Source organism: Toxorhynchites rutilus, chromosome 2, assembly GCF_029784135.1.
Source record: "Toxorhynchites rutilus septentrionalis strain SRP chromosome 2, ASM2978413v1, whole genome shotgun sequence".
NCBI lineage: Eukaryota > Metazoa > Arthropoda > Insecta > Diptera > Culicidae > Toxorhynchites > Toxorhynchites rutilus.
The window spans coordinates 189285241-189309779 of NC_073745.1; the positions used below are offsets into that span (position 1 = coordinate 189285241).

The following is a 24539-nucleotide window of genomic DNA, read 5'->3' on the forward strand; positions in this document are numbered from 1 at the left end:
ACCCGTGTTTCAATTTCAGAATGTGAACTGCAGGACACATGAACACCGACAAGTTGAACGCATATTGCACATCGTACAATCATTGTGCGCGTACATCGTACAATCATCGCGCATAGGATGGCTTCTATTGATTTGTTTCAAAAGAACCTTCCTCGAGGTGCACGAACTTTCTCAACACTTGAGATGCCTTATGCTAGACATAAGATAGGCATGTGGATGGGTCACATTCGACTGCAACGTGGTGCGTGAGCGATGATATGTGCGGGTAGTCACACTGATCGCGCATAGGATGGCTTCTATTGATTTGTTTCAAAAGAACCTTCCTCGAGGTGCACGAACTTTCTCAACACTTGAGATGCCTTATGCTAGACATAAGATAGGCATGTGGATGGGTCACATTCGACTGCAACGTGGTGCGTGAGCGATATGTTCCCAATATGTTCGGATTTCGCGAATTTATGTGAAAAAGAAAGGATGATTTTGTAGAATTTCATTGTCATATCCACTACTCTTGCATGTGAAAATGCAAAAATGGCGTATCCTAGCAATAACAATACAAACAACCCCGCTCCACAAACCGTAATACCCTTTCTATTAAAGTGATGATGTTGCTTCACCTATTATACATTGATATAAGCGCCTTGGTTTATCACATTGGCCAGGAAGTGAAGATGGGTCAGGAAACCATTGATGCGCTCTCGGAACCGTTGGACGGTAAAAGGTTCTAGCGAGACTCGAAGGACGTGTTGAGGAGGAGTGTAGGAATGTGCAACACGTATACCTTCTGATTCTTATCTTGATGCATATCATCACCATAGTTTTCCCAGTAGGCGATTGCCAACCACGCAGAAACAAAACAAAGCGCACAGAGGTAGCGCAGTGAATTTTATTCTTCTTTCTCTTCCATTCCGTACGTTGTACTGTGAATATATATTTTTTTTATATAATTCGTTTATTTGTACAGGCTCAGTTAGGTTTAAAGAAGCCAAACTCTCAACTATACTTTTACTATTAACATGTTTTCTTAATTCTACGGTTAATGAAATAGGAAACCGATTACTCGCGGTCGACTCGAGTTTAGAAGGGTGACACATTTTCCTTAGGAAAAGGATGGGATGTAAGGAGATTGTAACCATGTTCACACTAACACTCACACTCACTTTCACATTCATACTCACACATCACACTGAATTCTTAAACTATCCTCACATCTAATATGTATTTAACTTATTCTAATGTTAGGGAACCGATAGCTCGCGAAGAACGAAAAGGAGGGGAAAATGGGGGGGGAAAGGATGTCAGAACAATCACACTCGAAGATCGATATCTGTAAGGAAAACATATATTTGGGACATGTAATCAAGGTCTAACCGAGCCAACACATCTCTCACCGGCACATTGGGCTGCCTTCCTCGGGCCCGAAGGGAGTTTTCTAAATTCGATCTGGCGACAAGATATAGCTCGCACGACCAAACAACGTGTTCGATGTCGTGGTAACCATGGCCACAAACGCAGAGATTGCTGTCGGCAAGCTTGAAATTCTGAAGAAAGCAACGCAAGACAATCATTCGTCCCCTTGCCCCTGCGGAACCCATATTTTGTATCTGAGAGTAAGCCATTCGTTTCAACCCATCGATCAAGGCGAAACAAGATCATTTTCTCCAACAATTTCCGAATACAAGACAGCATTGCTATTGGGCGGTACGAATTGAAGTCGGACGCGGGCTTTCCAGGTTTTTGAATAGCTATAACTCGTACTTGTCTCCAATCATCTGGAACAATATTATGTTCCAGAAACCGATTGAATAAATTCAACAAGCGATGTTTCGCCACACCAGGGAGGTTTTTCAACAAGTTGAACTTAATTCGATCCGATCCCGGAGCAGAATTGTTACATGAAAGGAGAGCAAGAGAGAATTCTACCATCGAAAACTCGGAATCAAGATCGCACCTATCTTGTGGTATATCTCGAACAATTTTTTGCACAGGAGCGGAATCAGGACAAACCTTCCGTGCAAAATGAAAAATCCATCGATGTGAATATTCTTCGCTTTCATTCGTTGAAAAGCGATTTCGCATGTTTCGAGCCACTTTCCATAATTTTTTCATTGACGTTTCTCGTGACAAACCTCCCACGAAATTTCGCCAATAAGCACGTTTTTTCCCTTTGATCAAATTTTTGAACTTATTCTCAAGGGCTAAATACATTTGAAAATTTTAAGGGGTTCCACGTTTCCGAAAAGCTTTAAATGCATTCGATTTTTCTACATAAAGCTTGGAACATTGGCTATCCCACCATGGATTGGGAGGCCTTCGGCGAATGGTGGAACCTGGGATGGATTTCGTTTGAGCGCGAACCGCGCTGTCATATATCAAACGAGAAGGGAAGTTATACTTATAGTTATACTCCTCCAACCATTTCTGGAATTGATGGCTAGAGCAATCGCGTCCGCATATTTTTTCCAGTCTTGTGAGGTCATATGCCATGTTTATAGATTCAGAAGAATTCGACCCAATGGTGATGGAAATTTTGATTGGCATGTGATCACTACCGTTGGGGTCCTGGATTACATTCCACTTGCAATCTAACGATAGTGAATTTGAGCAAAGCGAGAGGTCAAGAGCACTTGGGTTAGCAGGAGGTTTAGGTACACGTGTTGTTTCCCCAGTGTTCAAAACGGTCATATTGAAGCTGTTACAAAGGTCATATACCAACAATGAACGATTGTCGTCGTATTGTTCCCCCCAGGCAGTTCCGTGAGAGTTGAAGTCTCCCAAGATCAATCGTGGCTCAGGAAGGAGTGAGCACATGTCATCAAGTTGTTTGCGGCTAACCGCAGCTCTCGGAGGCCAATACAAGCTGACAATACAGAGGTCTTTGCCTCTGATGTTTGCATGACAAGCAACAGCTTCGATCCCTCCAATAGTTGGAAGGTCAATTCTAAAAAATGAGTGGCACTTATTGATCCCCAAAAGCACCCCTCCGTATCTATCATCACGGTCCAAGCGTATAATATTAAAATCGTGGAAAGAGATATCATCTCGCGAAGAAAGCCAAGTTTCGGACAGAGCAAAAACATCACAATTGAAGTTATGAATTAAAAATTTAAATGTATCCAATTTAGGGATAAGACTACGACAATTCCACTGTAAAACAGTGATATCTCCGACCTCTCTATTTGAATTAGACATCAAGAGAGATAATCATTGCAAGGAGGGGCCATGTTTGCATCAATTGTTGCAAAATTGTCTTTAATACTGGAAGCATTGAGATGACAATGGTTCTGATGGAGTCGGAAACATTAAAACACTTGAAGATTTGATCCAAAAGGTCAGACAACTTTATAAATCCCGATTGGGAAGTTGAACTGGACGGAAAAATAGGGACAGTTGGGGTTTTTGATGTCCCCTCGAGTGCTGGGTCGTTCGAAGATGAAATATTCCCACGGAAGCCAGGAGGAGCCTGATTTTGCTTGTCCGCTGCACTCGATTTTTTAGGCAAGCTAACAGAGGATATAACCGTTGGGACTTGTTCTTGAACTTTGGGAGTGGTCACATTTTTGCGCCGGGGATTCCCTTTGAAAATAAACGGTGTGCCCCCGCTGGCTGTGTCCGCTTCCATTTCATCAACTGGCAACGCGGAAAAGGTATTGTGTGTTGAGATTAGTTGTTGTTGTTGAGCCAGTGGAGAAGCGCCCTTTAAAATTTCCGCAAAAGTGCGTTTCGAGCGTTCCTTTAAAGAGCGCTTCTGCTTCTCCCAGCGACTCTTGTAAGTTTCACAAGCTGAGAGCACGTGTGGGGATCCTCCGCAATATGGACACTTATGCTCAGTCGCACTGCAGGATTTCCCCACATGTTGCTCTCCGCAAGTGGCACAGCGCTCCTTGTTGGCACAATAATCTGCTGTGTGACCAACTGACTTGCATTTGTTGCAAGTCATGGGCTTTGGCACGAAGAGTCGCAGTGGTAGCCTCAATTTGTCTACCATAACGTAGTCAGGGAGGGCGGAACCAGCAAAAGTTACTCGAAACGAGTCGGACGGCTTGAATTTTGTTTTTCCCTCTTCCTGGGACACTTTTCCTAACTGTTGTCAGTCCAAAATTTTAACTATCGACAGAGGAAGCTTTTTAAATCTGCCATCTCCCTTTTTTATAAATTCGCTCGTCAGACCCGTTTCTGTAATCACCCCCGAAATTTCTAAGTTATGGCAGGGCACATAGACGCGATATTCTAGGATGAATCTATTGTCGACAACAATCTCGTTTGCTCGCTTCCGATCAGCCACGACAACACGCAGTTTGTTCGGTCTAACCTTTCTCATTTCGACCACGGAGGAATAATTTTTTGTCAGATCTTTCATAATCTGAATGACGTTCAGCGATTTCCCGTTGGGTTTGGGCCGGAAGAAAACAACCCATGGACCAGTTCCAGGTGCATCCTCTGGATAAACCTTGACACGGGGAGAGGACACAACAGAAGAAGAAGACGAGGACGAGGTTTGGGCGGGAACGGAGACGGTAGAGGGGGGAGATGAGGTGGATGGTTGAGAGGGATCAGGAGCAACAGATGAGGAATGCGAGGTCGATGGTTGAGTTAAAACGGGGGGGTTCGGGGGATGAGTGGCGAGATTTGTGGATTTCTTAGAGGGGGGCTTTTTAAACGACGACTCTTCTGTATCACACGGAACGCGCTTAAGCGACATTCCGGCACCTTTTTGTGCAACGGAAAGGGAGTCATCGAAGGAGATCTCCATATTAAAAGACCCCCCACCTTCATCCATCATTTATGTGGCTGATAATTGCAATAGTTTGAATGATTCCTATAGCCTAATAAAACAGGAAGTGGGTTATATCTATGGTATAACCGCAAGGGTGACGTAGGACTATCGTTGATTTAGAGATCATTTGTATGAAGTTGAATCTGAATTCATTCTGAATGAATGAATATTTGGAGAACTTCGAAAACGAGAGCGTTACGTTGGAGGCACAAGGTTTTATGCATCCAATATTGGATACGGAAATATCCTACTGATGGGGAAGAATAATCTTCAGAAGCTATCCTGTTGATTGCGATTGATTGAAAAACCACAAAACCAAATGTATTTGGTCACAGTGTTACATGGATAGAAAACATTCAATTAAACTCTTTCACATGAATATATTTTGAAAACTCCCAAAGGAACTGGCAGATTATTTTCAGTAACGATTAGATATTTCCACATTTTCCTCGATACTGGAAGCCCACCAGTGGTTAATACCAACTCGATAACCACCTGTTAATAGCACTTGATTGGAACATATTTGGTCACAGTGTTACATGGATAGAAAACATTCAATTAAACTCTTTCACATGAATATATTTTGAAAATTCCCAGAGGAACTGGCAGATTATTTTCAGTAACGATTAGATATTTCCACATTTTCCTCGATACTGGAAGCCCACCAGTGGTTAATACCAACTCGATAACCACCTGTTAATAGCACTTGATTGAAACATATTCGGTCACAGTGTTACATGGATAGAAAACATTCAATTAAACTCTTTCACATGAATATATTTTGAAAATTCCCAAAGGAACTGGCAGATTATTTTCCAGCAATGATTAGATCTTTCCGGAACTTTCTCGATGCTGAATGGCATCCTAACGGAAAGAGTTCTGCGCGTGTATGTGTCGATCCTTCGTCGTCCACCTCCTCCAGCACGTTAGGCAACGATGTTGTCTTGTCGATGTCCTCACGAAAAAAGAATGTGTCTCACCACCAGAATATCGCTTAAGTATGCTTTTTGTGTGTGATTGAATCGAGAGAAGGTGTGGTTTACGATGGCAATTTGGAAGGCAAACTAGAGGGGAATGAACTCTCTGAGCTCGGAACTTTCGGCGACTGAGCAATAATCGATTGCGGGCGCATACAATATTGGATACGGAAATATCCTACTGATGGGGAAGAATAATCTTCTGAAGCTATCCTGTTAATTGCGATTGATTGAAAAACCACAAAACCAAATGTATTTGGTCACAGTGTTACATGGATAGAAAACATTCAATTAAACTCTTTCACATGAATATATTTTGAAAATTCCCAGAGGAACTGGCAGATTATTTTCAGTAACGATTAGTTATTTCCATATTTCCTCGATACTGGAAGCCCACCAGTGGTTAATGCCAACTCGATAACCACCTGTTAATAGCACTTGATTGAAACATATTTGGTCACAGTGTTACATGGATAGAAAACATTCAATTAAACTCTTTCACATGAATATATTTTGAAAATTCCCAGAGGAACTGGCAGATTATTTTCAGTAACGATTAGTTATTTCCACATTTTCCTCGATACTGGAAGCCCACCAGTGGTTAATACCAACTCGATAACCACCTGTTAATAGCACTTGATTGAAACATATTTGGTCACAGTGTTACATGGATAGAAAACATTCAATTAAACTCTTTCACATGAATATATTTTGAAAATTCCCAAAGGAACTGGCAGATTATTTTCCAGCAATGATTAGATCTTTCCGGAACTTTCTCGATGCTGAATGGCATCCTAACGGAAAGAGTTCTGCGCGTGTATGTGTCGATCCTTCGCCGTCCACCTCCTCCAGCACGTTAGGCAACGATGTTGTCTTGTCGATGTCCTCACGAAAAATGAATGTGTCTCACCATCAGAATATCGCTTAAGTATGCTTTTTGTGTGTGATTGAATCGAGAGAAGGTGTGGTTTACGATGGCAATTTGGAAGGCAAACTAGAGGGGAATGAACTCTCTGAGCTCGGAACTTTCGGCGACTGAGCAATAATCGATTGCGGGCGCATACAATATTGGATACGGAAATATCCTACTGATGGGGAAGAATAATCTTCTGAAGCTATCCTGTTAATTGCGATTGATTGAAAAACCACAAAACCAAATGTATTTGGTCACAGTGTTACATGGATAGAAAACATTCAATTAAACTCTTTCACATGAATATATTTTGAAAATTCCCAGAGGAACTGGCAGATTATTTTCAGTAACGATTAGTTATTTCCACATTTTCCTCGATACTGGAAGCCCACCAGTGGTTAATGCCAACTCGATAACCACCTGTTAATAGCACTTGATTGAAACATATTTGGTCACAGTGTTACATGGATAGAAAACATTCAATTAAACTCTTTCACATGAATATATTTTGAAAATTCCCAGAGGAACTGGCAGATTATTTTCAGTAACGATTAGTTATTTCCACATTTTCCTCGATACTGGAAGCCCACCAGTGGTTAATGCCAACTCGATAACCACCTGTTAATAGCACTTGATTGAAACATATTTGGTCACAGTGTTACATGGATAGAAAACATTCAATTAAACTCTTTCACATGAATATATTTTGAAAATTCCCAAAGGAACTGGCAGATTATTTTCCAGCAATGATTAGATCTTTCCGGAACTTTCTCGATGCTGAATGGCATCCTAACGGAAAGAGTTCTGCGCGTGTATGTGTCGATCCTTCGCCGTCCACCTCCTCCAGTACGTTAGGCAACGATGTTGTCTTGTCGATGTCCTCACGAAAAATGAATGTGTCTCACCATCAGAATATCGCTTAAGTATGCTTTTTGTGTGTGATTGAATCGAGAGAAGGTGTGGTTTACAATGGCAATTTGGAAGGCAAACTAGAGGGGAATGAACTCTCTGAGCTCGGAACTTTCGGCGACTGAGCAATAATCGATTGCGGGCGCATACAATATTGGATACGGAAATATCCTACTGATGGGGAAGAATAATCTTCTGAAGCTATCCTGTTAATTGCGATTGATTGAAAAACCACAAAACCAAATGTATTTGGTCACAGTGTTACATGGATAGAAAACATTCAATTAAACTCTTTCACATGAATATATTTTGAAAATTCCCAGAGGAACTGGCAGATTATTTTCAGTAACGATTAGTTATTTCCACATTTTCCTCGATACTGGAAGCCCACCAGTGGTTAATGCCAACTCGATAACCACCTGTTAATAGCACTTGATTGAAACATATTTGGTCACAGTGTTACATGGATAGAAAACATTCAATTAAACTCTTTTACATGAATATATTTTGAAAATTCCCAGAGGAACTGGCAGATTATTTTCAGTAACGATTAGTTATTTCCACATTTTCCTCGATACTGGAAGCCCACCAGTGGTTAATGCCAACTCGATAACCACCTGTTAATAGCCGCGCGTGTATGTGTGTGTAGCGATGTCTTCCCAGGGAACCGTTTGTGGCATCACTCTCCTCCTGATAGATTCCCTTCTGGCCTAGGGTGCACAAACAGGCTCTTGGTGACACCGTTCATCCGCGCTTTCATGATAAATAAAGAGCTTCACCGCAACAGCGACAACATGCTCCAATCGCTGTTCAATTTGAACTGAGTGGATTTCCGAGCGCCGCTCGCTTATATACCGATTGGTGATTTCAATAGCCTGTTTTGAAAGCAATTTTAAGACTATTGAAACAAGTTTTTGGATCAAAAAGTAACAAGTATATAACGCGTAGACATTTTATCTTTCGAATGAAGTGTTTATCATACCATTTCGTTCAGTTGTTTAGGAGCTATTAACGCTCAAAATCTCGGTCTCCGGCGTAACGCTTTCGTTTTCGAAACTTTAATTTTACACCCCGGTATAGAAATGAAAGACGTAGTCCTACGTCAAAAAAACAAAAAAAAATAATAAAACTACTTGCTAACGCACACCAGTGCGATGATTGCGGTAACGGCTGCTGCTCGATCGGATGATTGCAGACGCCGCTGCGATTGTGCACTTTTCAGTCCGGTGCTCGTTCTCACGTTCACACTCACAGCGATTCACACTCACAGCGATTCACACGAGATGCACTAGTACAATTGAACTTAACGAACGGCTGATCGCGTGTTGGGCGCTCAGCACAAATGAAATGTTGTATCACACCACTAAGCGCGTTCTTCCACACTGATATTGTGTGCGTGCGACTGACCACCGTGTCCGACTCCAATTTGCGATGGCGTGAATTGGCGAGAAATGAAAGCCAGCCACTTTGGCAGGCCTTGTTGCGGCTTCTCCACTCGCTGATTGCGAGGTTGAACACAATGTCCACAAGACCACGGTAAACGCGTGATAATAAAAACACCAGGGCGAGTAAGGTTAATAACAGCTTACGGCACTCGATCACGATTACGGGAACGCGAAAGTAAACGACTGATTGCTTGCGCTGTCCAGACTTGAATGCGTTGTACTGTGAACACGCGAATTAAACCTTCTGTTAAATTATCGTATCAGGTGTATTTTATTACCGGCAAAATCCCTTTTCCATGTCTATTTGGTGGAGTCCGCTTCGCGCAAAGTGGTTCTGCCCACAGTTATAGTCTGCTTTTTATTCTATTCATAACTTTTTTTGACGTAGGACTACGTCTTTCATTTCTATACCGGGGTGTAAAACCAAAGTTTCGAGAACGAAAGCGTTACGCTGGAGACCGAGATTTTGAGCGTTAATAGCTCTTAAACAACTGAACGAAATGGTATGATAAACACTTCATTTGAAAGATAAAATGTCTACGCGTCATATACTTGTTACTTTTGACGTAGGACTACGTCTTTCATTTCTATACCGGGGTGTAAAACCAAAGTTTCGAGAACGAAAGCGTTACGCTGGAGACCGAGATTTTGAGCGTTAATAGCTCTTAAACAACTGAACGAAATGGTATGATAAACACTTCATTTGAAAGATAAAATGTCTACGCGTCATATACTTGTTACTTTTTCATCCAAAAACTTGTTTCAATAGTCTTAAAATTGCTTTCAAAACAGGCTATTGAAATCACCAATCGGTATATAAGCGAGCGCCACTCGTAAACCCACTCAGTTATGATTGAACAGCGATTGGAGCATGTTGTCGCTGTTGTTGTGAAGCTAATTTCGTTTATCATGAAAACGCTGATGAACGGTGTCACCAAGAGCCTCCCAGCAAACATTAAATCGTATAACTTTGCACATGATAAGTCACATATAATTTCGTATCAAATCACAATCGCATAAAATATCAATCAAAATATCGATCATATATATCTAAAATCGCATAAAATGCAAAAACACGATTTTCCATGTCATCGATGGATTGAGTGGTAACGTTGTCGTATCAAATCGCATATCAGTCCAAAAAGCATCGCATATCGTTATATACGGCTTTATATGCGTACAAAATATGGCATATACGTATATCGCCTCCACATTTGTGTGTATATGCTAGTTATCTGCATCATATATCATACAAATGTGTCTTGGTTGTATGTATATCGCCTCCAATTATAGCTATTCATACGACTTAATGTTTGCTGGGCTGTTTGTGCACCTAAGGCCAAAAGGGAATCCATCAGGAGGAGAGTGATGCCACGGTTCCGCTTGAAACATCGGAGCAGCCGCCACACACACACACACATACACGCGCGGAATTCTCGTTGCTATCATCGTTGCTGAAAAATAATCTGCCAGTTCCCCTGGGAATTGAAAAATACATTCATGCGAAAGAGTTTATTTTAATGTTTTCTATCCATATAACACTGCAACCAAATACATTTGGTTTTGTTATTTTTCAATCAATCGCAATTAACAGGAAAGCTTCTGAATATTTTTTTCCCCATCAGTGGAAATTTTCGTATCCAATATTGGATGCATAACATGAAAAATGGAAAATGTTTCACATCGCGAAAATCAAGTCATTTTCGAGCGATTATTTGCTTTCTACTCATAAAATGCTGCGACCAAATACATTTCGTTTTGGATTTTTTCAACCAAGTGCGATCAACGTAAGACCACGTCTTTCGGCAATTTATTAGAGGTGCAATGAATCTTTAGGAATTCCCGCTCTACGCGCACTGGCAAACAATGTTTACTCAACAATTTCTCAAACGAGAAATGGGTGTTGTGAGAAAGGATTAGCGAACGCGAAAACGACAAACGGGAGAAAGATACGTTTGGAGGTTCTTCATTCTATCATTCAAATAATGTGATTCATACTACATCGTTTTGCCAGAAAGAGATTATTAATGTTCAAAGGAGGAATCGAGTCCTCCGAGGAAATTACCCAGCGCAAATTAGAGTCGACTATCGATTGCGGCATTCGTACACAAATAATTATATAATGCAGTTTCACCAAAGTGATTTCTTTGGATATATTTACTACATCATGTCATGTATTTCATATTCTTCATTAAGAAATCCATATCCATGGCACCTATCGGTAACGAATTATTATCGAAACCACGATTTTCGCTAAATGCTCCTTTCAGTTCGGCCTGTAAAAAACTTTTCTGTACTCTAATCCATCAAATTTGGAGCCCTGAAAAGGGCCGTTGATTATATGCTAAGCTAATATAGCACGCTCTCCTCGGATACGATGGGCCAGCTAGATGTCCTTGGGCATGATGTGACGCGTTTTGCATGGATAGCACACAAATTGGTATCTTCGAATAAGCCTCCTGCAGCGTCATAGCCGCGGAACTTTGGAAGCGCAAGTCGGTTTTGAAGTCCTGAGCAATTCCACGATCCAAATGCTGCAAAGGTAGCTGCGGATCAACAATTCGGTTGACTTCTGATAGCGATGAATTTCACGCAAAGTTCCCGGTCGATAGCGATGTGGCTTCTCCACCTATCCTGCTACTGGTGCGCTTATCCGAGCTGACTTCGTGTGCCTTACCACCGAATGACTAACGAGCTGTCTGCGAAAGACTAACGAGCTCGAGTCCTCACGGTGCGAGAGTAGAGTAAGAAATGAACGAAAGCAAAGGAAGCGTCATTTTATAAACCATAAAAGTATAGAATCTAAATCCCACCCTTATTATATTCGTGAGTATACAGTAAGCTTATATAATAAAGAGGGTGGGGTTTACATTCGATTCTTTTATGTTTTATAAAATGACACTTCCCTTGCGTTCATTTCTTACTCTACTCTCGCACCGTGAGGACTCGTTTCATCGGGACTAAGCAGACAGCTAGTTAGTCCTTCGGTGGTAAGGCACCACGAAAGCAGCTCGGATAAGCGCACCAGCCGCAGGAAGCGTGAAGAAGCCACATCGCTATCGACCGGGAACTTCGCATGAAATTCGTCGCTATCAGAAGTCGACCGAATTGCTGATCCGCATGCTACCTTTGCAGCATTTGGTTCGTGGAATTGCTCAGGACTTCAAAACCGACTTGCGCTTCCAAAGTTCCGCGGTTATGACGCTGCAGGAGGCTTATTCGAAGATACCAATTTGTGTGCTATCCATGCAAAACGCGTCACATCATGCCCAAGGACATCCAGCTGGCCCATCGTATCCGAGGAAAGCGTGCTATATTAGCTTAGCATATAATCAACAGCCCTTTTCAGGGCTCCAAATTTGATGGATTAGAGTTCAGAAAAGTTTTTTACAGGCCGAACTGAAAGGAGCATTTAGCGAAAATCGTGGTGTCGATGATAATTCGATACCGATAGGTGCCATGGATATGGATTTCATAATGAAGAATATGAAATACATGACATGATGTAGTGAATATATCCCCATATCGAAGAAATCACTTTGATGAAACTGTTTACCGTTTGTCGTTTTTAAGTGTTGGGAAAGGGCATTATTTTTGCTGAGTAAATTCCAAGAAAAAATCCATTCCTTCTTTAAGCGTGATTCATTCTGCTTCGGATCAACGGAACAGTGATAATCATTTCATACAAAAGATAAAATGTCCAAGAGTTATATGATTGCTATTTATTTAATCGGGATAATTGTTTCAATAGCTTAATGATAGCTTCGAAAACAGGTTATAAAATAACGCTTCCTTTGCTTTCGTTCATTTCTTACTCTACTCTCGCACCGTGACGACTCGTTTGTTTGGGACCAAGCAGATAGCAGGTTAGTCTTTCAGTGGTAAGGCACACGAAAGCAGCTCGGATAAGCGCACCAGCCGCAGGATAGGTGAAGAAGCCACATCGCTATCGACCGGGAACTTTGCGTGAAATTCATCGCTATCGGAAGTCGACCGAATTGCTGATCCGCAAGCTACCTTTGCAGCTTTTGGATCGTGGAATTGCTCAGGACATCAAAACCGACTCGCGCTTCCAAAGTTCCGCGGTTATGACGCTGTAGGAGGCTTATTCGAAGATACCAATTTGAGTGCTATCCACGTAAAACGCGTGACATCATGCCCAAGGACATTCAGCTGGCCCGTCGAATCCAAGGAGAGGGTGCTATATTAGCTTAGCATATAATCAACGGCCCTTTTCAGGGCTCCAAATTTGATGGATTAGAGTTCAGAAAAGTTTTTTGCAGGCCAAACTGAAACGAGAATTTTCGTTTGGATGCCATACAGCATCGAGAAAATTCCGGAAAGATCTAATCGTTGCTGAAAAATAATCTGCCAGTTCCCTGGGAATTGAAGAATACATCCATGCGAAAGAGTTTATTTTAATGTTTTCTAATTATATGGCGAACACAGCGACCAAATACATTTGATTTCGTAATTTTTCAATCAAGTGTAATTAGCTGGAAAGCTTCTGAAGATTATTCTTTCCCATCAGTAGGATATTTTCGTATCCAATAATGGATGCATAACATGAAAAACGGAAAATGTTTCGTATCGCCAAAATTATATAATTTTTAATCGATTATTGCTCAGTCGCCGGAATTTTCATACTCAGAGAGTTCATTCTCCTCTAGTTTGCCTTCCAAATTGCCATCGTAAACCACACCTTCTCTCGATTCAATCACGCACGAAAAGCATACTGAAATGATATTCTGGTGGTGAAACCCATTCATTTTTCGTGAGGCGTCGTGCACAAATTACGTAACGCGATAAGGGGGGAGGGGTTAGATGTTGCGTTACTTTCTGTTTATTAGAGATAGGAAATTGCGTTACGAAAGGGGGGGGAGGTTCAAAATCCGGATTTTTGCGTTACGTAATTTGTGCACGACGCCTGAGGACATCGACAAGACAACATCGTTACTGAACGAGCTGAACGGCGAGGGATCGAGGTATTCATTACCTGGCTTGACCTGACCTGAAATGCAATCAGTTTGTTTTAACTGTGAGGGAGCACAGAAAAGCCGATCGATCAGAAGGAGAAGAGAAGGTGACCAAGAGAGTATCAGCATCGAAATACGGTTCCTCGGGAAGACATAGAAGCAGCCGCCACACACACACAAATACACGCGCGCAACTCTTTTCGTTTGCTGGTTATCGAGAGGAAACCTGGAAAGAAATGATCGTTGCTGAAAAATAATCTGCCAGTTCCCCTTGGAATTGAAAATTACATTCAAGCGAGTTTATTTTAATGTTTTCTATCCATATAATACTGCGACCACATACATTTGGTTTTGTGAATTGTCAATCAAGTGCAGTTAACAGGAAAGCTTCTGAAGATTATTCTTCAGAACAAGGTTTTTTGTATCCAATATTGGATGCATAAAACCTTGAGTCTTCAAAGTAACACTCTCGTTTTTGAAGTCACTCAAATATTTATTTATTCATTCATTCAGGATGGACTTAGATTCAACTTCAAACAAATGATCTCTAAATCAACGATAGTCCTACGTCACCCTTGCGGTTATACCATAGATATAACCCACTTCCTGTTTTTTATTTTCGAGTAAAAAGCAAATATTTTGCCAAACATGTTTTGGTGTCATGTGCCAAAAATTTTGTGGCAGTAATTTTTCTCACAGTGTATGAATGTCAATATAGCTCCACCTTATAATCAAGGAAAGTAGAAAGGAAGGTAAAACGTAATGTCAGAATTGCCGTTCGGACGTGTCCCGTAAGTTTGAACTTATTTACATAGATGGTATCCAAACAACACTAAACCAGTGGCGGTACCACGATCAAAGCACTCCCCAAATCACATTAGCCGAGCCAGCTGGCGGAAGCATATGCATAAAGGTTACTAGGTTACTATTTTCAACGACAACTGTTTATTTATTATACTGCTTCAAATACCTTCGACGAAATCAAATATAACCATACCAACGTAAGTAATAACATAAACAAATCCAAACTTTTCGTCTTGCCATTCCTCAAACGTCTTTTCTAAATAGTGTAAATTACGAGCCACCTGTTAACTCCACCATCTTGCTTATAATGTATATATATGTAAACAAATATGCTCTACATCAGAAGGTGGGTCAACTTTTAGAATTAGCTTCGCGTGAATTTACCGTGTATTACTTCGCATGAGTTATTGTAACCTACTGTAGTTTATTTTTACACAAATTACTATACGCTTGAGTTTTGTGTGAGAAAATCATTCTATACGACTATTTGCGTTGCAAATTCTTTTCCATTCCTGTCCCGCTCTATAATTCTCTTTACAAATACTGTTCCCCTCGTCTATTTAGTACATAATAGAATCCACCTTGATTACTATAAACATCTTGATTTTAACTTTCTAGAATAAAACAAAACATTTTCGACTGAGTGATTTAATCAAACTGGCAGCTAAAATATAACTTTCATCATTATAACTCTGTCTCAGTGAAAAATAGTGGGCAAAATGAGCAACATAGTTAAATACGACTGGTACCAAACGGAAACAGTGGTTACGATCACCGTTCTGCTAAAGAATGCGAAGGACAAAAACTATGCCGTTTCAATCGAGGAAAAAACGGTCCAACTCAAAGCAGATGGAATCGAGCCAATCACCATAAATCTTTGGGATGTAGTCAATGTTGAACAAAGTTCGCACAAAGAAACACCAAGTAAGGTTGAAATAAAGCTACTGAAGGTGATCGGCCATAGATGGGAGGCTTTGGAGCGGAAAGTTGAAGTAGAAAACCCGATTTCCGCCAGTAAGAAAATCGGCCACGATTGGGACAAAATTTCCAAAGAAATTGAGAAACAGGACGCAGATGATAAGCCTCAGGTTGGTCCTTTTTTATATCCTGCGTGGATCGCCCCTACTAATATTTTTCTTCTGTTTTCAGGGCGAAGAAGCAGTACAAGATCTCTTCCGGAAAATATATGCCGATGCGAACGAAGATACGAAAAAAGCTATGATGAAATCGTTTTACGAGTCGGGTGGAACCGTTCTGAGCACCAATTGGGCTGATGTTGGAGCGAAGAAAGTAGATGTTAAACCCCCAGACGGATGTGAATTCAAGAAATGGAACTAATTTCATCAATCGCTATCGCTATGTTAAAATAAGTTATTTTCCTAACTCAACAGAGTGTGTATTCGAATTTTATTTTCGATGAAAATCATTTCAAATTTGATAGTGCTTCGTTTCAATTGATTTGACCGGGGAAAAAAACTTTAGTAGTGTTTTGGTAGTATATTTCGGAAAGCTCTTCAACGGATTTGTTTTTAATCCCTGCTAGAACCTCCAAAACATGACTGGAATTAAAAAAAAAAGTCGATATACCAATGTGAATGGTTTTGGTGGTGATACTCACATAATCATCACTGGTTCACACCTTCCGGCGATAAGCATACTCTTTTCCCATTTTTCTTTTTTCTTAACAGATGGAAATTTGGTTTTAACGAACTTGGCACCAGCATGAGAAGGGCGAATTTCACACCATGGAGCATCTGTTTCAATCATAATCCTATCATCTGGTATTTGCGCCACTACTTTTAGGTTTTCCTCTGTTTTTAGCGAGCAACCATTGATTCCTATGTAAAAACCTAATTCCATAAGCGTCTGAGCATCTTCCAATGAACCGTCAAAAGTGTGAACAACTCCTCGCTTAGGCATTTTTCCTAAATTCTGTCTCATAATCTCGATAAAATCATCATGTGCATTTCGGCAGTGCAAAAACAACGGAAGATTATATTTCTCAACCAAATCCAGCTGGCGTTCGAAGTATCTTTTCTGTATGTCTTTTTCACAAAAATGCAGTCTATCGTAGTCCAAACCGCATTCACCGATAGCTACAACTTTGTCGCGATTTTGGTCGATCTGTTTACAAAGGGATGTTAGGTATCCATCCGGATCGGCCCCGAACTCGTCACACCTCGTGGGATGACATCCTACGGTCATGAATAGCATGTCTGAAAACAGGTAAGGTAAAGTAGGAAAGTAAATAAGGTTATTGTTAAGTAAACAAGAATTCAGTAAGAGTGATCTGAAGGATGAAGCGATGCACAAACATTTTACGATAATTATTAATAGTATTTACAATCATGTACAAGTTGTTTTTCTGTAACTGAATAAATCTTGAACCAAATCAAAATTGAGCAAATTATATCGAACATTTTATGCTTCTCGTAAAAATGGGATCCTATAAATAAACGTTGTTTTGTGAATATTTCCTAGATTTTCTATGCCTTCTTGCCATCATGCTAATTTTTGAATCAATTGAAACCAGAGATTTGAGAAAATCGTTGAAGAATTGTTCGCTTTACTGTCTTTCGGATTCGAAACTGGTCCTTCGATTTTGTACCCATATCGGAGACCTGAGTAGACATTTCACATCAATCCCATTGAGACGGAATTTTAAGAAAGAAAACAGGGTAATGTTGTTATGAAATAAAAAAAATATTTCAATTGTCAATAATCTTACCATCTCCTTCGATAATTTTAGAAGTCGAATCGCAATCGGAGATTGAGCCGCACGTAACGATGATTTTTTGCAGACCTATGCGTCGTCCTCTTTCTAGAATGTAATCTAAATCGGGGGAATGTTTCGAGGATCCATTATAAATCCCCTGGAACATAGGGTCCGCCAGATTCGCTCCAATGTCTATCGAATTGGAAAGTTTTAGTACTGAAAGCAGAATTAAATCTTTCGGTCACATACCTATTAGTTTCAGCATTTTGTTTATTTTATAAAGATTTATTCTTCTTATAAACATTAAATTACTATCATCTTTGCGTGTTGTCAGTTTGTTGATATGTAACCCAAGGCGCCTAGAAGTAGAGATGGACAAACCGTTCACGAACGGTACAAAAGAACTAGTTCGCCGAAAAGAGTGAACGAACGGTCGTTCTTTTTCAAAGAACGGTAGTTCTATCCACGAACTGATTCCGAAAGAACGGTTTGCGAGTGAACTGTTTGTGAACGAACTGGTTATAAACGAACTGTTTGCGAGTGAACTGTTTGTGAACAGTTGTGAACGAACTGATTAAGAGTGAACTGGGAACGAACTGTTTGAGAGCGAACTGATTAAGAGTGAACTGATTGGGAACGAACTGTTTGAGAACGAAGTGTTTGTTGCGGGCGAACTGTTTGCGAACGGACGAGTGCAGCTGAACTGATTTGTGCTGGACGGAATAGATTAATATAACGAGAACGCTTGTAAGAAAAATAAAACAATATTATCATTTATGAGCAAAATGCATGTAACGCAAGGTTTATTTTGTTAATGTATACTCAATTTTGGGTTAAAAATTAGATTATATTTTCGTAGTTTTAAAGGCAAAGCTATATATTTTCAATTTCATGTATTCTTTCAATTCCGCGTAATATTAATAAACTTCCTGATTATCAGAAAAAAAAATCCGGGAAAGCTGGGGCGATTCATGAATTAGGTAATATAAAATCTCATAGTGAGGGCAAGTTAAGAAAAAAGTTTTTTCGTTGCTTTCAATCCATTGTTTGGCCTATTGCGCGTACGTGTTATCATGATGGTTTGTATTTTTTCTCTGAATGAAATTGTGTACAGAATTGATACCGACAGTGAATTAAGCGCCGAGAAAGATGGAGAAAAAGGAACAACTGATTGAGAAAAAGACACGCGGTTTTGGTTTAACAGAAATATAATAACGTCTTGTTCGTTCGTGTTAGAAAGTTGAAGTGTGAGATATAATCGAACACCACTGCAGAGAATAGCTCATTATGTTTTTGTAATGTTGGCAGCGAAGTAAAACACATCGGGGGACAGGTCAGTTGAAAATACACTGATAACTAAAATAGATCATTGTCCTAAACACCTACTTTCCACAGAAATATGATCTTACATGGAACCTGTGTATTGTCCAAACAGAAAATATGAAAAATTACATATATTTTGTTCGCATTAAATTATTATATATACTTTTGTCGGCCGATAAACATATTTTCACATACAGTTTGCGACTTTTGAAGAAGGACTAAATTTCAAAAATATAAGTTCCATACGTACACTATTCAATCCAACGATATCAACGAATAGCTGTCTATTGATGTTGGGTTGCAGCTAACATTCTATGTTGTTCTTAATACCGCTGAACGAAAGAGCGAAAGAACGGTTCAAAAGAACTGATTCACTTAGATGAACGGTTAGTAACTGAACCGTTCATCAAAGTGAACTGTTTTGCCCATCTCTACCTAGAAGTATATCCTAAGGTGAGGCCGTTTCGTCACTAAGATGGTTAGAGGAGCGGTATATGAAAACATCAAGGGAGAAAGCAGAAGGGGAATTATTTGCCTGTAGCGTGAAAGAGACAGACTGATCACGAGCGAGCTTCCGCACTAGCGTACGTTTGTTTACAAACAAAACACAGTAGACTTCCAAGATGGCTGAAGGACGGTTTTAACAAGTTGGCCCACCTTAGGCTATACTTCTAGGCGCCTTGATGAAACCGACATGACATGCAACGTGAGACCAAGGCGCTTAAATCAATGTATAACAGGTGAAGCAACATAATCACTTCAATAATTAGGGGATTACGGTCTGTGTTGTTTTTGTTATTGCTAGGATACGCCATTTTTGCATTTTCACATGCGAGAGTAGTGGAAATGAGAATGAAATTCTACCAAATCATCCCTTTTTTCAACATAAATTCGCGAAAGTCGAACATAGTAGGCATCGTTCGAATAAGCGTCGTAGCAGTTTGTAGAGAGCAGCCGGCAGCGTTCTGATGCTGTTTGTAAACATACCGACAGCAATTCCAATATGGCTGAAAGTGCATTTCATATGATTGTTTCACCTGGTGTATATAGAGGCGCCTTGCGTGAGACCATATGTTCGTGGAAACACTCCAAAGAGGCTGTATATAAAGTGTGGCTTACCAATGTTGTAGAACGACATGACCAATATATAAGGGGTCGTCCACATACCACGTGGACAGAAAAAATGGACAAGCGTGGACATTGACTACACACCTCCCCTTGTTGTCCACGTGGACATTTTTCCATATATGTAGATTAGGGTGCCGATGAATGCATGAGAAAAAAACGACCCTAAAATTTCAAAAAGTTACCCCGTACGAATTGTTCCCCACCTCGAAAAAACACCCTATGCAAAATTTCAGCTCAATCGGACTTAAGGGAGAGTGGCGCAAAGCGGTCAAAGTTTGAGTTTTTTGAAAATCGAAAAATCACTCAAGGGGGGAAAGGAAATCTGGGTTTTCGAGAAAAAAGTTGATGACAATTGTCTTAAAATTGCATGAAACGTCAAGAAATACTGTCATCTCGAATTTTTTTGTTTTCAAAAATCGACACTCTCGGACTTTTTCGGAATACGGAGTAAAATGTATGGTTTTTGGTGCCTATAAAAATAATTATCCCGATTTTTCATTCGAAAATTGCTACGTAATGTTGATTTGCACGAAAATATACCCAATGCAAAGTATTAGCTCAACCGGACTCCAATTACTAGTGTCGCAGACGTTAAAATTAAAGTTTTTTGAACACCGAAAAATCACCGGAAATCGGGGTTTTGATTTTTTTTTATCCCAAAGCCTTAAAATTACATTACACGTCGAGATGCATTTGATCGCAGTATTATATGAATAGAAAACATTAAAATAAACTCTTTCGCTTTAATGTAATTTTCAGTTCCAAGGGGAACTGGCAAATTATTTTTCAGCAACGATAACATTTTTCCGGATTCTTCTCGATGCTCGATGCCCGCCAGTGGTTAATGCCTAAGTGGTGCGGACTCAATCCACTTCATTTTCAAGCAAATTCATGCATGTTTTCAAGCGATTTCTTGCAATAAATTTTCAGACCACCAGGGATGCCAGATTTACAAACATGTTTGTAAATTTACAGACATATCTGTAAAACACTTATTTTTGTTGTAGACTTTTTGGATATAACAATATTTCACAGGTTTTTGAAAAAATAAGAGGCTCTATTCATCACATCAAAGATATTTCACTCACCATATGACATTTTTCCATAGTTTAGTCTGGAACTCACACACATAAGTACTTTTGCCCTGACATCATTACAGACGAAAGAGAGTATACGGTTATTCACAATTAATGAAAAATTTCATTCTCTGCAGGTAAGGAAAAATCTTGAACGAAAATTGTCTCTGATAATTATATTCTGTTCTAGATAAGATTGTTTTGCTGAAATGCAAGGAGATTTATTGAAAAATAGTTAAGTTAGGGTCAGGACTATGTCTTCTGAGTATTTTAACAACATCGAATAAAAATTTTCATTCTATTTTCAACAACTTACATTCGCTTTCGGGTCTGCTTATGACGAAATATGGGTTACTGTTCGATATTGTAACCACAGACATGATTCATGGCCGTGTGGTGATCTAAAACTTGTATAGCCTTGCATGGCGGATGGAAAATATACACTGCATTTTCTTATAAATTTCATCAACGATAAGACGATAACGGTGGGTGGCGATAAGGTGGATGTCCAATATATCAACGAAGAAATACTGATTTTTATAAAAATTAACAGCGCGTATGTATGTGTAGATCGTTGAAATATTTAAACACACTTACAACACATAAGTTATTAAGTGGTCCGAAAAATCAATTTCTTTTCACATTTTCCCAAAAATGACAAATGAAAATTATTAACTTTTGAATCACTGAACCGATTTAGATGATCGACATATAAAATTGAAACTAATGACAAAGCCTTTTATTGGAAAATATTTAACTTGCGAAAAAATTATTATATTTTAGTAATTATTGATTGTAGTCGTTTTTTATTTTTTTATGACTCTGGACTAGAGGGCGCTATATTTTTTTATATTTTTTCTTGAAAGCTGAGGATTTTTTACATATCATACCTCGATATCAGAGATGCTATTTTTTCGTTTTTTAGATATGATTTTTTCAAAGTTAACCGGTGGTTCGAAAAATCATTTTTCCCCCTTTGTCCAAAAATAACTTTCCGCAAAAAATCATAACATCTGAACTACTGAACCGATTTAGATGATCTATATATTAAATTGAAGCCAATAAGCATAATTTGAAAAATATCACACTTGCGGGAAGATTGGATTCTAGTAGCATAGGTCTAGTTTAGTCACATATGAATATTGATCGAAGACTTAAAACATGTTAAATTTACAAAATTATAACTTAAAAACGATAATTGCAGCATCTCGGATGTTGAGATATGTTTGGTAAATAATCCTCAGCTTTCCATAAAAAAATATAAGAAAAAATAGAGCGCTCCTATCTTTAACCGAGAAAACTATGAAAAACTAACTCAATCAATAATTACAAAAACAAAAATTAAATTTTTCTCAAAAGTAATATTTTTTCAAAGAAAAATAACTCGTCAGCTTCAATTTGATATGTCGATGATATGAATCGGTCCAATAGTTCATAAGTTATGACTTTTTGTAGTGGGAAAAATGGGGAAAATTGTTTTTCGAACCATCGATTAGTTCTGAATATTTCAAAAACGAAAAAAATAGCATCTCTGATATTGAGATATTTTATGTAAAAAACTCTCAGCTTTCAAGAAAACATATAAAAAAATATAGCGCCCGCAAGTCCAAAGCCATGAAAACATTAAAAAACGACTACAATCAATAATTACGAAAATAGGATCCATATTATCTGCAAGTTCAATATTTCTCAATTAAAGCTCATTGGCTTCAATTTGATATGTCAATCACATTTGATATGTGTTTGATATGTCGATCAAATTTATAACTTTCGAACCACTTAACCGATTTAAGTGGTTCGAAAGTTATAATTTTTTGAAAAAAGTCATTTTGGGAAAAGTGGAAAAAATAATTTTTTGGATCACCCTAAAATGGAAATGGGCACCCGAATGAAAAAAATAAAAAAACACGAGTTTAATGTTTTGCGATAAAGAACAAAATTACCACTTTTGACGAAGATCTGAGAACCACTATATTGGTTTGGCATGGAATGGCTGTATATGTATACAAAATACAATCTTACGTGCATCGCGATGTTCAAAGTATTAATGAATATGTGAAAATTAACGTTAAAAGACATTTCTATAGATCTGCACACTTTTACAGACTTTTCCACATTTTTAACAGACATTCACATATTTTTACAGACTTTTTTTTTAAATCATCTGGCATCTCTTCCTTCCGCTTTTTATCGAATATTTTCAAATCGCAGGAGTAAACATTTACGTGACTTTGACTTCGTTTGTTTTTATTTCGTTCGGAAAAACGTTATGTCAAAGAGAGGGGACATTAAAAATGCGTTGCTTAGTGAAAGACTGAGATGCTCTTTCAGAGATGCAATGGTTAATTAAACAATTAACGGGAAAATGTAGTTCGTTCATTTTATAATTTTAATTATTTTTGCCCTTGACAACAATACCTCTTTCATAGTGTTGATTATCATAAGAAAAATAACACTCCTGATCGTTGGATCTCTTTTGACATTTCAATTGGATCTTTTTTGACAGCCGTTTTGATTCAGTCCGCACTACCTAGCGAGCTTCGGCACTAGCGTATTGTGTTTTGTTTACAAACAAAACACAGTAGACTTCCAATATGGCTGAAGCAAGTTGGCCCACCTTAGGATATACTTCTAGGCGCCTTGGCTTACACCAAGGAGATGGAATTGACAGGTGGTTCGTTTTCGACAGTATGAGGATAAGGCATGGAAGATGCGAGAGGGGATGAAAAATGACAGCGACTATTTTTGTTTATAAACAAACCAGGTCCAATTTTTATGCTACATAGCGTTTTCTGCACAGTTGTAAACAAAACACAATACACTAGTGCCGAAGCTCGCTCGTGATCAGTCTGTCTCTTTCACGCTACAAGCAAATAATTCCCCTTCTGCTTTCTTCTGTACTGTTTTCATATACCGCTCCCCTAACCAACTTAGTGACGGAACGGCCTCACCTAGTACCATAGACCCGTCTTGGTGTAAGCCAAGGCGCGTATATCAATGTATAATAGGTGAAGCAACATCATCACTTCAATAAGATGGGGATTACGGTTTGTGGAGCGGGGGTTGTTTGTTTTGTTATTGCTAGGATACGCCATTTTTGCATTTTCACATGCTACTCTTGAAATCATCTATTGTTTACAAACAACATCAGTAAGTTTGCTTGACGCCGACTCAAAGCATTGGTATCTATCGACACTGTACCTTCGATATCGGAGACATTTTTGCACTAAAATAAGTTTTGCATCAAAGACATATTGTAAACATCGCGTGTGTGAGTTGTCTTAGGGAAAAACGCCTTTCATTTCTTTTCTGAATTATAAAAAAACATATTAAATTTCAAACAAATTTAGACAATTTTGCTACATAACTAGAAATAATAGTACATGGACCTAGATAGCATACATGAGAAATTATCTCTGTACATTGGTTGCAGCCAACGCGCCTAGAAGTATATCCTAAGGTGGGCCAACTTGCTAAAACCACTCTTCAGCCATC

At 39.2% G+C, this 24539-nt stretch overlaps 2 protein-coding genes across 2 annotated transcripts; one reads left to right on the plus strand and one right to left on the minus strand.

Moving 5' to 3' along the window:
• The first annotated feature begins 15302 nt into the window (after positions 1–15302).
• LOC129769348 (protein SGT1 homolog) lies at positions 15303–16319 on the plus strand. The gene is made up of 2 exons (XM_055771563.1): positions 15303–15889; positions 15951–16319. Exons 1-2 carry the CDS (start codon positions 15521–15523, stop codon positions 16137–16139), a joined length of 558 nt encoding a protein of 185 aa, XP_055627538.1. The 5' UTR covers positions 15303–15520; the 3' UTR covers positions 16140–16319.
• On the minus strand, positions 16195–17918 carry LOC129769347 (deoxyribonuclease TATDN1). The gene is made up of 4 exons (XM_055771562.1): positions 17767–17918; positions 17530–17709; positions 16420–17017; positions 16195–16360 (listed from the first exon to the last, which is right to left on the minus strand). Exons 1-4 carry the CDS (start codon positions 17819–17821, stop codon positions 16252–16254), a joined length of 942 nt encoding a protein of 313 aa, XP_055627537.1. The 5' UTR covers positions 17822–17918; the 3' UTR covers positions 16195–16251.
• Between the last annotated feature and the right edge of the window lie 6621 nt (positions 17919–24539).